The sequence below is a fragment of the Pan paniscus genome, chromosome 2 (genome assembly GCF_029289425.2).
Source record: "Pan paniscus chromosome 2, NHGRI_mPanPan1-v2.0_pri, whole genome shotgun sequence".
Taxonomy (NCBI): domain Eukaryota; kingdom Metazoa; phylum Chordata; class Mammalia; order Primates; family Hominidae; genus Pan; species Pan paniscus.
This window is the reverse complement of record NC_085926.1, coordinates 188,379,217-188,395,579: the sequence shown is the minus strand read 5'-3', so window position 1 is coordinate 188,395,579 and position 16,363 is coordinate 188,379,217. Positions and strand designations below refer to the sequence as shown.

The window sequence follows — 16,363 nt, the reverse complement described above, 5'->3', positions numbered from 1 at the left end:
ATATATAGTGAGTGCCAATTATGAATCAGGCACCATTCTCGTGTGTGTGGGTGTGTGGGTGTGTGTAGACCTTTCCTTAAAATAATTTATCAAATAGTGTCAGGAACATAGAAACATTTGAACTTTACTTGGAAAATGTAGAAGGATAAAAGTTACACCTTTTAAACATCCCATAACAAGACCCAAAGCAAAAAAGAAAAAAAAAATGTAAATAAGCACCATATTGGTTCCCTACAAAGAAGCAAACAAATGTAATCCACAAAATAGAACTCAGCTCATTGGTACCAGCTTCTTCCAGGTCAAAGTAAACTATCAACTGGAATGAAACTTCCTGCCTTCCACATGCAACCTTTGCCTCATTTCTCTGCCAAATGTGTCTTCACTGCAGGGGAGGTCCCTGGAGACTCCAGAGGTGTTGCAACGCTGCAAAATTTGCTTTCAAAGAAAAATGTGGCAAAACACAAGACATATTTGATTTTATCACCACAGCCCTGCAAAACACACATAGAGGCAAGCATGTCAAGCATGTCACTTTTTATTTTTATTTTTTAGTTGTAAATTTGGTTTACGACTAAAATTTGTACATGGCTGCAGTAAGGATTGAATGAGATAATGAAACTAAGACATTCAGCACAGCTCCTGGCACACAAGAGGCACAGGATCAATATTAGGTCCTAAACCTCCAGCAAATTCTGTAAATTAACCTCATTAAGTGTTATCTGGGGCAAAACTTTAGTCTTCTGCTGTTTTTTCCTTGTCACCCAAAATGCTCTGGGATCATCGCTGGAATACAAAGTAACTTTCCAGCAAGGTAGATCCAGGCTAGGGAGATAGATAGGCAAGGTTGGAAGTGCTGCCTTTAGCTATGTCAGATGTATGGAGGAAAAAAGGGTGGTCACACAGCACCTTTTGCTCTCATGCTGTTCTCCAGAACTGGCCTTCCTTCCTATAAGAGGGCCTTTCAGAATCCACACTGCATGACCTGCTGAGGGCAGGGTGCCAGGATGAGCCCTGGAACAAAATTAACATCACTGATTATATGATTGAATCTTTGGCTTTGATTTTTAAAAGAAAGTTAATAGAACAAGCACAACTAAAAAACTGCCTGGTACATAATTGTAATCATGTTTGAGGAGGTTATTTTAGTTCAAAAAATAATAAAAACAGTTCAGATAGACTCAGCTCTAATTATGTTCCAGGAACTGTGCTGAGTGCTTTACATGCACACTTCATGTAATCCTCACAACAGCCCTACATTTGTGCCAACAACATAGATGAAGAAAGAGGTTTAGAGATGTTAGTAATTTTACCATATCACAGAGGTAGTGAGTACCTTCTGCCTACCTAGGTTGTCTCAGTCTAAAACCCACGTTTTTATCACTATTTGCTAATGAAATGATACAACTTGAAAGAATAGGTCACAGATTAATTCACTGATTCAATATGCTTATTGAACTATTCCTTCATATAAGGCACCACAAAGTAAGTGGGACAAATAGAGGTGAATAAATGTGCAGGTTTACTTTTTACAATCAAAGAGCAGAATAGTATAACGATTAAGCTTGCTCAATTTCCAATATTGACTCTACCACTGATCAACTCTGTGATTCCTGGTCTCAGTTTTGTCTTGTGTAAAATGGTGATTATAACTTCACCTGCCACATACGGTTATTCCGAGACTTCAGAAAGAAATTATTTATAGAAAATTTGAAATGGAGTCTGGCATATGTTATCAAGCTATTTTAAACTCATATTATGAAGAGGCATGTATGAGATTATATGTGCACGGGCCCAGTAAACACATCACGGAAGAGATGACCTGTAAGCTACTTCTTCAAGAGTTAGGTACCATTTAAATCTGTAGAGTCAGAAAGAAGAAATTGATCTTGTATGGAATTTAATTTGCCTTTCACATGCTTACTCTTCACTACGACAGATTTCAGAAACTGGTAGCTAAAGTTTCATAAGGAAATAGCTCTAGGTTCAGTGTTTTGGGGAATTGATTACATAAAACACCTACACAAGAACTGCAAAATTTCCAGCTGAATTGAATTGAGCAATAGTGCATACATTTCCATCCATTACTTAATGCATTTGGAAATAAGAATGGTATCATTTGAGAAAAAGCAAAGCCACATCTACATATATAGGTTTTCCCTATTTTAGCTGGGTTTTTGTTTTCCCTTTTGAAATGTTCTAATGGGAATGAGAGCCTATGAATGAAACATCAATGAAACCAAATTGTCTTTCTCATCTGTTCATAACAGCCTACATGATGAAATCAGAGCAGTTGGTCTTCTCATCTTATAAATAAGTTCTTCCATTTTCCTTCACTCTCTGTTCAAGGCTCTAAATACCTTTGACCTGCTCATCATCCTGCTTCTGTCTTTTCAGTGACTTCCTGCTACACTTTGCGTAAAATCCAAACTCCTCACCATAGCCTGCAGACCAGTCTGACCTAGGCCTTGCCTATCTTAGAACCTTATTTCCAGCTCTTCACTGCCTCTTACTTGGCGCACCACCTCAGTGACGACCTCAGGCCTATCCTGGGTCCTTCTCAGGCTTTTGTCTTAGTTCAAATGTCAGTTTCTCGGAGATCACTTCTCTGACTAGTCTACTTAAAAACTGTCCCTCTTCTATGTCCCTCCAACGTTGGTTGCTGTTTTAATCTTAGCCTTTCATTTCTTGTCCTGAAATCACTTCTATTTCTTCTGTTTGTCTGTTGTCTCTTGACTCATATGTACATATTTTCATCTTTCTCCCTATCGCTATAGCAACCTAACAAACACTTCAACACCTCTGTTTCCTCAGGTAGCTTTGAAAAACTCCTAAATATATAGAAAAATAGACACTTATTTTTACATACACATATATACATGTACACACGCATATATATGTACATAGACATAAATTATTACTTCAATATTTAAATATATACTCAACACTCCAAAAATACACACATACACTTATATATACATATGTACATGTATGTGTGTAAATGTGTATATATATGTGTGTATATGTACATATATGTATGTCAAATTTTATTTCAATATTACATGTATAATTTACTGTCTTATCCGGTTCTATCTCTTTCTACTTCTTGGGGACAAATAATCACACTAACATCTATCCATACACTTATTTATGTATCATTGCCTCCTTATTGGCCATTTGCTATTTGCTAGAAACTATTCTCGGCACTTGGGATACAGCAATAAGCAAATCAAGTGTCCCTGTCCTTGTGGACTTTATAATCTATTGGAGGTGAAATAAAAAATAAGAAATGAGGAAAGGATTTCTTATTCAATAAATAATGCTGGGGTAACTGGCTAGCCATATGAAGAAGATTGAAATTGAACCCCTTCCTTACATCATACGTAAAAATTAACTCAGGATGGATTAAAGACTTAAAACCCTGGAAGACAACCTAGCCAATGCCATTCTGGACATAGGAATGAGCAAAGATTTTTCATAATGAAGACACGAAAAGCAGTTGCAACAAAAGCAAGTATTGACAAATAGGATCTAATTAAAGAGCTTGTGCACAACAAAAGAAATGATCAGCAGAGCAAACAGGAAACCTACAGAATGGGTGAAAAATTTTGCAAACTATGCATCTGACAAAGGTCTAATATCCAGCATCTAGAAGGAACTTACACAAATTTACAAGAAAAAACAACCCATTTTAAAAAAATGAGCAAAGGACATGAACAGACCCTTTCCAAAGACATACATGAAACCAGCAAGCATATGAATAAAACATCACTAATCATTAGAGAAATTCAAATCAAAACTACAACGAGATACCATCTCACACCAGTCAGAATGGCTACTATTAAAAAGTCAGAAAATAACAGATGCTGGCAAGGTTGCAGAGAAAAAGGAACACTATACACTGTTGGTGGGAGTGCACATCAGTTCAACCATTGTGGAAGACAGTGTGGCAATTCCTCAAAGACCTACAAAAAGAAATACCACTCAACCCAGCAATCTCATTACTGGGTATACACCCAAAGGAATATAAATTATTCTATTATAAAGACATATGCATGTGTATGTTCACTGAGCACTATTCACAATAGCAAAGACATGAAATCAACCTAAATGCCCGTCATTGGTACACTGGATAAAGAAAATATGGTACATATACACCGTGGAATACTATGCAGCCATAAAAAGGAATGAGATTATGTCCTTTACAGAAACATGGATAGAGCTGGGGACCATTATCCTTAGCAAACTAACAGAGGAACAGAAAACCTAATCCTGCATGTTCTCACTTAGAATTGGGAGCTAAATGAGAACACATGAACACATAAAGGAAAACAACACACACTGGGGCCCATTGGAGGGTGATAGGTGGGAGGAGGGAGAGAATCAGGAAAAATTACTAATGGGTGCTAGGCTTAATACCCGGGCAATGAAATAATCTGTATAACAAATCCCCACGACACAAGGTTACCTAGGTAACAAACCTGCACATGTACCCCTGAATTTAAAATAAAAGTTAAATTTTAAAAATAGACTAAATAAAATAATAAAATAGTATGTGTAAGCTTATAAGGCACCAAATGCCACAGAATAAAGGAAAAATAAGAGTAGGGTAAGGGAGATCAGGATTTCAGAGAGCAAGCAGCCCTATTCCTGCTTCCCCTACCCCAACCCATGCAAATTCAAGCAATCCAAGTAGGCTTCCCTGAGGAGATATTGAACAAAGACTTTAAGCAAATGAAAGAGTTAGCCAAGTAGTTATCTAGGACATTTAGTTAGAGAGGAAATAAAATGTAAGTTAAACAAAGTCATGCAAGGTATTTCAAAGACTGGCTTATACAGTAAGTAAAACTGTGTTTTAGGCACTTCATATGTATTAAATTACTTACTTCTCCCCACAACCCAATGAGTAACATAGAAAAGTTAAATAACTTCCTTAGGTTTACACTGAGGGAGCAGAATTTGAATCCAAATTCAAACCCCTACAATATCCTGCCTCTCAGTACTGAAAATTCTAATCCAGTGATTCTTAGATTTCAGTGCAGAAATCCTAGATATCTGCTCATTTCAGAAGGTATCCACATGATTCTGATGTGAAAGATACATGGACTGCAATTTATCACTGGTCTAATTCCTCCTACACATGAAAGATTCTGAGATATTTTAAGGTAAATATTACATTCATTTCCTATCCTTTGCCATCCCAATTGTTTGCCAAATTGTGGCACATTCTCTTAGACCAGCTGGGGCATCTACTTGATATACTCCCCCTCTCCATCTGAGAGAGGCTTTGGGTAAACAGCAGCACTGAATGAAGAGGAAGGAATGAATATTTACTGAGTGCCTTCTAGGTGCCAGCTATTAAAAGCTAGAGGCTTAATATATTTTTTCTTACTTGAACCTTATTAATAAATAGAGATAGATAGATAGATAGATACATAGATAATAGGAAGGAAAGAAGAGGAAAGAAGGGAAGAAGGAAGGAAGAGAAATGAAGAGAGGGAGGGAGGAAGGAAGGAAGGAAGGAAGGAAGGAAGGAAGGAAGGAAGGAAGGAAGGAAGCAAAGGCAGGCAGGCATGTTTATTACCATTTTACAGGTGAGAAAACTAAGTCTGGACAGGCTAGGCATGCAGTATCTAGAATTCAAACCCAGCCTGATTCCGAAGCTCAGCCTACTTCTTACTATCTACTCTATTCATTCAATCTGCTGCCCCCACCACTGTCTCACTCTGTAATTGGGAAACTGAAGTATAATCTTCCAGAAAAGTGCTACTTAGTGTGTATTACCATTCTCAAGTCTCCATCATTTCTATAAACAGAAACAACTCACATTTTAATGAGAGTCAAGCTTCTTCTGTGGGCACTAAGAGCTCAAAAGAAGAAAGCAGAAAATGTGTACTCAACGCTAGAATCCAAACTAAAGCAAAATATTTTCTCCTTTATTTTGTTGTAGAAAACTATGGAGATTAACGGTGATACAGAACTTGCTTTTTTTTAAGAAAGGCTCTATTATCATTTCCCAAATATTAAATGTCCATGTGCCTAACCGAGTCATCTACTTTTTCTTCCCATCCCCAAACCTGGGTCCTGAAGGGGATGGGGCAGATGGGGAATGATCTGTAGGTCAGAGTAATGTGGCAGAATCAGATCCTTAAGGACATAAAGGGGTCTTTATGGATCTGACTCTCTGTGCAGTACCCGGTTGTAATTCTCACCGAGGCCAATGAGATACCTCCTAAGACATTGTTCTACAGTCACAGATTTATAAAACTCTCTACCTTAGACATAATATTTTCCAAATTGCTCATTTTCAGGGTGAAAGCAAGAAGTCTGGAGAAGGAAACGCAACTAACCAGGACCAGGGCTGATTGACTGAGGAAAAAAAAAATGACATAATCTTGGAGTTAGAAAACTAGGGTCCAAGTCCCAGTTCTACTATTTATTAGCTGCTTGGCCGTAGTAAATATGTAGCCCCTTTGAGACTCAGGATGTAAAACATTAGCAACACCTGCCCTGATTACCTCAGAATTATTGCAAAAAAAAAAGTTACATGTGTATACATTTGCATATACAATAACAAGCATTTTGACAACTTAAAGTTCTATATTTAAAAAAAGCTGTTATTATTTCAACCTGGATCTTTCTTTTTCTAATTTAGTATCCATCTGGGCATGCAATGGAACAATTCTCATTGCTGTTGTTAATTGTAATAGAGGTTAAAATCCCTATGCATAAGCCTCTTGACAAATGTCATGGCATATGATTGACACTTACCAAAGGCCTGACAAGATGGGTTTTATTATCCCCATTTTACAGATCATAAAAATAAGGCAAAGATAGACCAAATAATTCGGCCAAAGTCAAACCCAGGCAGATCAGTTTGACATCAATGTCCACTATATTATGGAAACACAATTTTAAGTTGCCATAGCATCTAACCATACTGGCGTTAAGAAACTGCTATCAATGAAAGGAACATTTCCAGACATAATGCTTATAAAATGACTGCTTCTCATTTCTCTTGCCATTAGCATTGATTGGCAGAGGAGGAAGCCGTGTAATCATGAGGACTTTCGTGCCAGAAAGGTAGAAATCACAAGCATCTGCTGGATATAAACTAGACATAAAAGGTTACCTGTTCTCATGTTCAACAGAAAATAATAGTTGAAGTGATGTAAATTCTTCAATGCTTTTAGAAATCTTGAGATCGAAGCTCATTGCAGCTGCCCACTTCAATGGAAACTTCCTACTTTCTCTCTGGCAATTTATTTATGACACTTGACACTGGTCTTGCTGTCAATATATACAAACGGGCACTTCAGCATCATCCTTCACCGTGTTTTCTGCAAAATGCCCTTTATTATTAGGACAGAAACGGGTTTTCCCATCATTGAGCCAATAATGTCTAACCTTCTTGGAGCCTATGACTCCTTATCATTGTCTGATTTTGTGACCATAGAATTAAAGGAAATTAAAACTACTTTATTAGTCTGTAGAGGCAAACTTTGACACAACTAATACTATCAATAAAGCACGAGAAATCCAGAAAGTCAATTTTGGGCCTACTGACATAATATGAACCCATCATGCATTTAATTTTGCCCTTCTTATATATGAGTCACTGTGCTAGGTACAGGGCAGAATAAACTATATCCTCAGCAGATATTTTAAGGTAAATATCACATTCATTTCCTATCCTTTACCATCCCAATTGCTTGCCAAACTGTGGCACATTCTCTTAGACCAGCTGGGGCATCTACTCAATATACTCCCCCTCTCCATCTGAGATTCATTAAATGAGTAATGATTTGGGTAAACAGCAGTGCTGAATGATGAGGAAGGAATGAATATTTACCAAGTCCCTTCTAGGTGCCAACTATTAAGAGCTAGGGGCTTAATATGCTCTATCTTTCTTTAATTTCACTAATAAATAGAGCTAGATAGAAACATGATTGACACACAGATTAGATAGAGACATTTGTAAGTCTCTCAGCTGATGGCATGGCTTATTCTGTCCTGTGCCCAATGGGGATGAACAAAAACAAAAGCACAAATTACAAATTCCAGGACCACAGTAAAAAAATAATAATAATAACAATAGAGATAGAAGATGTTATATGCATTTAAAAGGGGTTTTGTGAGCTGCAGAGAATCAAGAAAGGATTGGAGCAGTATGTTTGGAAAGGAAAGAGTAGAAGAAGAGGAGAAGACAGAAGCTGAGGTAGTGTGATGTGAGGATACAGAGATGGGGCATTTACGAATCTGGTTATATGAGTTTCCAGATTTCATGGTGTGGTATCTAGTAAATATGCTGTAGTGGACCAAAAGGCTTTGCACTCAGGCCCACGCAGGTTCCAATCTTTACTAATTAGGAAACCTTGGGCAAGTCTATAAGTCTCTCTGAGCCTCAGTTCTTTCATTTGCAAAAGGCAAATAATAATATATATCTGAGAGTTATTTTTATGTTTAAATGAAATGACAAAAGTACATGTGCCGATGAAATGCTGATTTCTCTTGCTCATCTTTGTTTGTTCAGAAAAATACATCTCCAGGGAATAAAACAATAAGAGTATTTTCTTTTTACTCCCCTTTCTCCATTTTAGCTTTAACTTTTGCAAATAGATGTGATTACAGAATCTCAAAGTTGAAAGGAATCTTAAAGATACACAATGCATTATAGCAGAAGAAATTTAGAGATCATCTAGTTTGGCTCTCCCACATTTTAGGTCCAAAGGTAAAGATATTTCTCAGTCACAGGCAAGGTAGTACCGGGATGAGGACGTAGGATGATAATTGGGTAGGTTATCAGTCTTAGTCTAAGTCCCCAGTTCTAGTCCAGAGGTGGGACAATTGGAAGTTCTTCCTAACTCTAGAATAAAATGCGTAGATGAGTCTCAGCATCATGTCTTGCTTTGTGCTGTTACACAGGCTGATATGGTTTGGCTCTGTGTCCCCACCCAAATCTCATCTTGTAGCTCCCATAATTCTCACATGTTGTGGGAGGGACCCAGCGGGAGATGACTGAATCATGTGGGGTAGGTCTGTCCCATGCTATTCTTGTGATAGTGAATGGGTCTCACAAGATCAGATAGTTTTAAAAATGAGAGTTTCTCTGCACAAGTTCTCTTTTTTGGCCTGCTGCCATCCACGTAAGATGTGACTTGCTCCTCCTTGACTTCCGCCATGATTGTCAGGCCTCCCCAGCCATGTGGAACTATAAGTCCAATGAACCTCTTTCTTTTGCAAACTGCCCAGTCTTGGGTCTGTCTTTATCAGCAGCATGAACACAGACTAATACATAGGCCATGCTACGTAACTCTATGAGCCTCGGTTTCCTAAAAAAATACACAGGATTATTGTGAGGATTGAATGAGATGATATATTTAAGATACTCAGCACAAATAATGATGGAGACAAGTAAAGAGTACCTGTTAAATTATGATGATCGTAATTTAACAGACTAATACATTGAAGGAGTTGTTGGCAGAAGACAGAATCAGTGTTTATTAAATGTTTTCTATGAATAAGATGTTGAAATAAATAGGGACTTAAGCTTCTAAGCAGGCGTCAGTGTCCCTATTTCCTAGCTGCAGAGCCAAAAGATCATCTCTATAGAATAACTTGCCTCAGATTTCAGCCAGACTCTCAAAATCCACACTACCACAGCTGCTAGAGAGAGTTAGAATAAAGTCAGACCAAAGGGATGTCTCCTAACAACCCTATCAGTGTAAACCATGCATTATCATTTAAAAAAAAAAAAGGCAGCAAATGAATGGCTAACCTGAATTTATCCACCGAAATATCACTTACCAAATGTTCTGTAACCTTCCTATTCTTTGGTGTTTCTTTTTTCTTTTCTTCTTCTTTTTTTTCCGCGCAGAACAATTTCCAAAATGGGCAAAGAGCACAGTAGGTGGCTCTCTTTAATATTTCATGGGCAAGGCAACAGTGACTCACCAGATCCTACATCTGTGTCACCAGCAAAAGCCTGATGAAGTTGAGCAACAAATGAAGCTGTGTATAGGCTGGAGATAATCTTTGTTTTTTTCTACGTCCTCTGATTTCCTCAAGCCACATTCTGCTTTCCTAACTGTGCCAGGTAAGATGATGCTAACTGCTTACCTATGGGAGCAAACATATGCTCCAAAATGCCAAAAGCAAGGAGCAAAATGTTTCTTGTATAACTGCGTTTGCAAGCCTGTGTGCTTGCTACAAAGAAGAGAGATCTAATGGCCTATGAGAAGTCTCAGCAGATGAACAGCCCCACTGCCTGGGCCAGAAACAGATCCCTTCATCTTCCAACATGAGCCTCCAGCCATCACTTTCCACAAGGAGGAGTGAAACTCCAGACAAGTAATCAGCACCACCAGGAAGTAGTGGTCTCTTTCTGCAAATGCCACCTTTGCACATTATTCTGTCTACTCTACTCAGTACCCACAAAATTGTCAAAAAAAAAAAAGTTGAATAATGCTATGGACACTCATAACATTTGTTGTTATGAACTAGCCTTTGAACTAGCATGAGGATGGCAGAGGGAAGAAACCACTCACAACAGGAAGAAAAGAGTGATATAATTCTGTACTTTATGTCTTCTTAGTTAGTACCCTTTCTCTTAGGAATCAAAGGTGTATTACATCCAACACAGGAGAGTAGGAAGGTTGTCTTAGAGACCATTGCTTTAAATACCCTCTTATGACAGTTGGCTCCACTAAACTCTACAGAACTGTGCTTAAGGATTGTTCTCTTCGCAAGAAAATACCCACTTTTCAACAAAAAGGATATCCTGAAATAACCAGACAAATAAGGTCAACCTTATAACTGAAGTAAATTGTTAAATATCTCATTGGCGAGGAAACAGAGTGTGATGGGAAATGCCCTAAACTAGACATGAAAAAGTGTGAACTGTATTCCCAGAGTTGAAACATACTAACACATGACCTCTAGCAACTTTTCATTTCTCTGAGTCTCATTCCAGTTATGTTCTAAATAAATTGAGACTAGCTAAGAAGAGATATCATTTAATGAGCACCTATTCACTACATGTACTTGACATTATTCTATTGAATTTATTCTTTACACAGATTTTTAAAGTAAGCATTTTTTTTCCATTTTAGAACTGGATAAAACAGAAACTTCAAATGATTAAGTAAACTGCTCAATATCACCCAACTACTCAGGCATGAGAGCTGGAATTTGAAATCAAGTAGGTCTGACCACAAAACCTGGGCTCCTTCCTCTATTAATATTCTTGCCATGTCCTCCCAGGGCTATTGTGAGTAACAAGGAGTATCATATATGCAGAATGCACTTTGGAAATTTTAAAGTTCTATACATATATATGGTTTTGGTAACAAGTAATATAATCTGTATAAAGATATGGGTATAATTGACCAACCTTTCTTTGAAGAATCAGAACCAAAGGAATTAGCTTTTAATCTCCCTTCCATCCTCATGATCTGACCTTATTTTGAACATTTTCCTTTTCCCCCACAAGGCCCCTGTCTCTCAGGCACACATTCAGTCATATCCCAGCCAGCTCACCACAATGCATGTACATGGAACAAGCTGATAGAAGCAGGTGATCCCATCCTTTACTAATGCTTGGTGCGGGAGGTACCTAAGTGGGCACCACTGGGCTCTTATCTTCCATCAAGATGTATCACACTCTGTTCTCAAGCACTTACCAATACTGCATAGAAATGCTATGGCCTGTGCAGGAGGCAGCCAACTACAAATGCTGGACACTCAATTTAAGGACGCATGGCAAAGCCAGTAGATAGTAGTAAATCATTGCATGAAGTTCATCAGAATAAAATCAATTGTCATGAGAAGGGTAAGGGTGTGGGAGGGAATCCATTTAATTTTAAAATACCAATAATACAGGAAGACTAGTGTGGGCATGTGAATGTCTGTGTGTTCGTGTTTAAATAAGGCAAGTTTGTGTCCAGAAGGGTCTGCATTTAGCAGCATCTCTGTACAATCCAAAAGAAATATATGAGAATTTTGTTTGTTTTCTGATGCTAGATGAAAAATGTAAGGTTGCTCGACTGACCTAAGAGAGCAAGAATAGAAGGCTTAGAATAATCTGTAACACAGCTGCAACTTCCAACTTTCTCTTCTTGTCTTTCTGCCTCTCATCCATTTCAAGACCCTCTTTGTCAATAAAGGATGTCTCAGATCAGGGCAGTTCACAGGCCTGAGGTTTGACCTAAAAACTAGTAGGAAATTCATATCACCGAGAAACATCAATTTTACATTTCGAGCTAAGCATCCATGATCCACATCACATATGGACAACATTCAGAAAATTCTTATTATAAAAGAGCCGCTCAAATTCAAAAGAAGAAAGACACCACATTTACAGATTTTTAAAAAATGCCTCCGTAAGATAGTATGAAATCACCTTTCTGAAAACCCACTGTCTGCAAGGTTACTATGTAACAATATTTACAATAGTTGCCATTGGTTTTGAACCAACCAGATGCCAGGCCAGGCACTGTGCTAAACATGCTACTTGAATGATCCCATTTCATCCTTCCAACTACCCAAAGGGCTCATTGTGACCATTATAAATCTCCATTTTTCGGCTGAAAAAAAAAAAAAAAAAGAAAGGAAGAAAGAAAGAAAAGAAAAACCCAGTATCAGAAAGGTGAGATAACTTGCCCAAGTTCACACAGCTAATACATGGAAGAGCTGGAGTCAAAACTCAAGTCCTCTTTCTCATCCAGTAGCTAAACCAGGGATCTGTACAGCAGAGCAGCAGAATGCTTCGCGTGGCGCCCTGGGTCACAATTTCACAACCAGAAGGTGGAGGGAAGACAGGCTGTGGGCTAGCTCTTAAAGGAAACAGCAGAAGTTTGCTTTTATGTTTGTGATTTTCTCTTTAACTCAGCTTCCTTGCTCCCTCTCAGTATTTAGAAGAGGGAAGGGGCTCTATGGTTCCATGAAGTCAGCTCTTCCCAAGTGAGGGGCACCCTGTGCCCCACAGGGCCACTAGCTCCGCTTCCTCCGGGGCTGGGAAGAAACAGTACCATAGGAGGTCACCGGCGCCCGGGCCTCCCTCCTCTCTCCCCGTGCTCCTCCAGAAGCTGGTCCGACACCCTCGGCAGGGGCATCTTTCTGAGAAAGCAGGTCAGGGGAAGAGGGAGTGAGGCTGCAAGCAGCATTTTCCCAGGCTGTCACAGCTCTGCGCTGAGAGCGACGTGATACCGAGTGGGCATGCTGGGACACACCGCTTCCTTCTGTCCTCGGCGCTTCCAGCAGCGGTCTGGAGAAACCGAGGAGGAGATGGGGGCGGGGGCTGGTAGCGGGGAGGGGGCGGTGAGGAGGAAAACAAGGGTGGACCCCTCAAAGGGCTGAGGATGGGGGCGGCAACGAGCAGACGTCCCACAACTGCGTTACTTAAATCCCTGCAAAGCAAAGATGGGTCTCTGAACGTTTGGGTTCGAATCCGGGCTACAGTCCTAACTAGCAGTATGACCTATCCCAGCCGCTGCCTCGTTCTGTGCCTCAGTTTCCTCTTCTGTAAAGTAGGAGGGTTTAACGATAGGATCTCTAAGAATCCGTCTACCCTGAGATTCTGCGGCTTGGTGACTTCTGAGCCCTCACGGCGGCGCGAGACTCACCTTTCTTGGGAAGCTGAGAGGGCGCAGCAAAAGCAGCCGGGATGGGTGCAGCGTCGCCGGGCACTGCTTCCTTCCGCGCCTCTGGCCAAAGCGGACCCCGGAGACCTGGATCCCGGCAGTCTTCCCCAGTGAGCCTCTTACTTTCCGCCGCACTTTCTTTTCCCCCTTTGGGGCTCCTCCCCCGGAGCGGCGCGATTGGCCACGGCCTCACGGCTCAGGCCCCACCCGCCGCCTTGGCTCGCGATCCACCAGCGCTCTGGGCTTCCAGGAGCTGCGGCCGCGGGGCGGCGTCCTGGACGGTCCCGCCCACCGCCAGGAGGCGCGGCGCCGGGCCCGCCCGCGGACGGATGCAAGGCTGCGCTCGGCCCCTTCGGCTCCCCGCCACCGCCTGTGCGGGCTTGAGCGCGCTGGGAAAGGAGAGGGTTAGTCCTGCAGCGCAGCTCGGCACGCTGCCAGGCGCTGTGGGCAGCTACGCCCCTCACTACACACCGAGGCGCACACATGCGCTCAATGCAAGATCGTGCTCTCGCAGTTGAGATCGGTGCCACCCTGCCCTTTCTTCCTGTCTCGACGTATTTAGCAATCATGCTGCAAGGCCTTGAATCAATTCAGACTGCACGATTTTCGCAACCACCCTGTGCCGGCACAGAGCGCGGCAGGATGTAGATGCGATCTCCGCAGTCCTGAGCTCTTGCTGTCTTGAACTGACGTTCATATGAGCAAGCAACAGGACATGACAGCAAGACTAAATCTGTATTTTCCACTGGTAATATACCTATTGCCTAGCACAGTGCCTGACACAAAGTAGGCACTCAATACATGTATGGTGAACGAATAAAAGAACTAATAGGTTACATAGAAGAAAATAATCTCAAAACAAATATTTCCCTTCATTCATTTCCATTTCCCCAAGTTTTTGCAAGAGCCTTCCTTCAGCTGCCCTCTGCCACTGTAGATGGTAGTCTGTAATATATCCCGGGAAGCGTTATAAAGGCTTTCATTAAGTCATCTCTCTTGTTCAGGCACCTTCTGCTGTGTTCCTACTGCTAGAGCCTCATGATTTTTCCTGACTGGCAAGGCCCTTTCATGACCCGTCCCCATTTCTGAAACCCCCTAACCAAAGCCACCTACCACACTGACAAGTCTTCGCACATACCTTGCTCATCACATCTTCTTTTCTCCTCCTCCTACCTAACTGAATCCTACTAATTTATTTTCAAGAATCAAGATTCAGAGAAAGCATTTAAGGAAAAGGAGAAAAAAGATGTGAAATAAGAAAAGGGCCCAGGTGAGTGGGAAGGAAATGAAACCAGCAGATGCCCGTGCTGCTAAAGGTGCACAGCAGTACGAAACTCAGAGGCTGCCCCTGCCCTGGCGGAGCTTCAGTTCCTAAGGTGAAATATCAGTGTAATTGGAGCCATAGAAATGTTCATGATACTTTACTTCTTGACGTCACTTATGAAAATTAATTGCTCAAAATTTTTATTTATCTCTGGATACCTGGGACCCAGCACCTGCTCACAACATTGTCACTGAACCAAAGAGAAAATAATCCGAAAGAATTTAAAATGTCACCTGTATGAAGCAACAATAAAACTTTTTCTGATTTATTATTCATTCCTTAAATATATTCTGGGCACAGACATATATATATATATATATATATATATATATATATATATATATGGTACACTGAAACATTTACACAGTGCTTACAAAATAAAAAGGTGCAATCATAAGGACTTTGTGTATATTAACTCAGGTAACCGTCAATACAACCTGGAGGGTGCTATTATTATCTCCAGTTCGTAAAGGAGATAAAGGGAATTTAAATAACTTGACCAAGGCTACAGGCCTACAAGTGGAGAATACAAAATGAGACTAGAGACACTCGACGTTCATGCTCTCAGCCGCTACTCAGTCTCGTGTACTACCTAGAAGCCAAACAGATGCCAGTAATTCAGAATTGAACCAGATGTATTCCTGGACATTGAAGGGCTACTCATAGCTTAAGGAAGATAACATTAAGACGAATAATCATATAGACAAATATTCATAGTATATTGTAGTTTGAACACAATATAAATGGTTGGAAATGAAAATGATTAGTTAACCAATGCTGTCTACTCACACAATAAAATATTTGCATCATAACTATCATATTATGGAAATGTGTCTACAAAGAAAAAGGCTTACAAAATAAGGTTGAGTAAAAGTTGTGGAGAGATGAACACCAATTGAAAGGAATGTGAAAAAATATTGATATGTTAGGATTACAGAAATAGAAACATCTCTTTTTCCTTTTACATTTAAGTGAAATAAACCAAGCACAGAAAGACAAATTTTGCAAATTCTCTCTCACACGTGGGAGCTAAAAATTAAACAAAGGAACTGAGATATGAGAGTAGAATGATGGTTACCAGAGGCTGGGAAGAGTAGCAGAGGCAAGGGAGTTGTGGGGAAGGGAGGATGGTTAACGGTTGCAAAAATATAATTAGCTGGAATGTATAATACCCAGCACTTGATAGCACAACAGAGTGACTACAGTCAACAATAATTAATTATGCATTTTAAAATAAGTAAGAGTGAAATTGGAATGTTCCTCAAAGAAGTGACAAATGGTCAAGGTGATGATACCCTGTTGTCATTACCCTGATGTGATTATTACACATTGTATGCATGTATCAAAACATCACATGTCACCCATACATATATACACCTATTATGTACCCGTAATAATTAAA

The 16,363-nt window shown here is 40.1% G+C and overlaps 1 protein-coding gene across 9 annotated transcripts in view; it reads right to left on the bottom strand.

Annotated features, from left to right (window-relative positions):
• The window catches only part of IL1RAP (interleukin 1 receptor accessory protein), a 147,456-nt gene extending 133,684 nt beyond the window's left edge, over positions 1-13,772 (bottom strand). For 5 of the 9 annotated variants that reach the window (XR_010111709.1, XR_010111710.1, XM_034957893.3 and 2 more), the window contains exons 1-2: positions 9,805-13,479; positions 7,130-7,337 (exon numbers count right to left, since the gene is read on the bottom strand). Coding sequence is in view for 3 of the 9 variants with exons in the window: in XM_034957893.3 (XP_034813784.1) it covers positions 7,130-7,212 (83 nt within the window). In the remaining 6 variants the exon portion in view is untranslated. Of the gene's footprint in view, positions 1-7,129; positions 7,338-9,804; positions 13,480-13,619 lie in introns of those variants that run through there. The other 4 variants (XM_008978661.4, XM_057301975.2, XM_063603026.1 and 1 more) reach the window with 4 other exon arrangements.
• Positions 13,773-16,363: the final 2,591 nt, after the last annotated feature.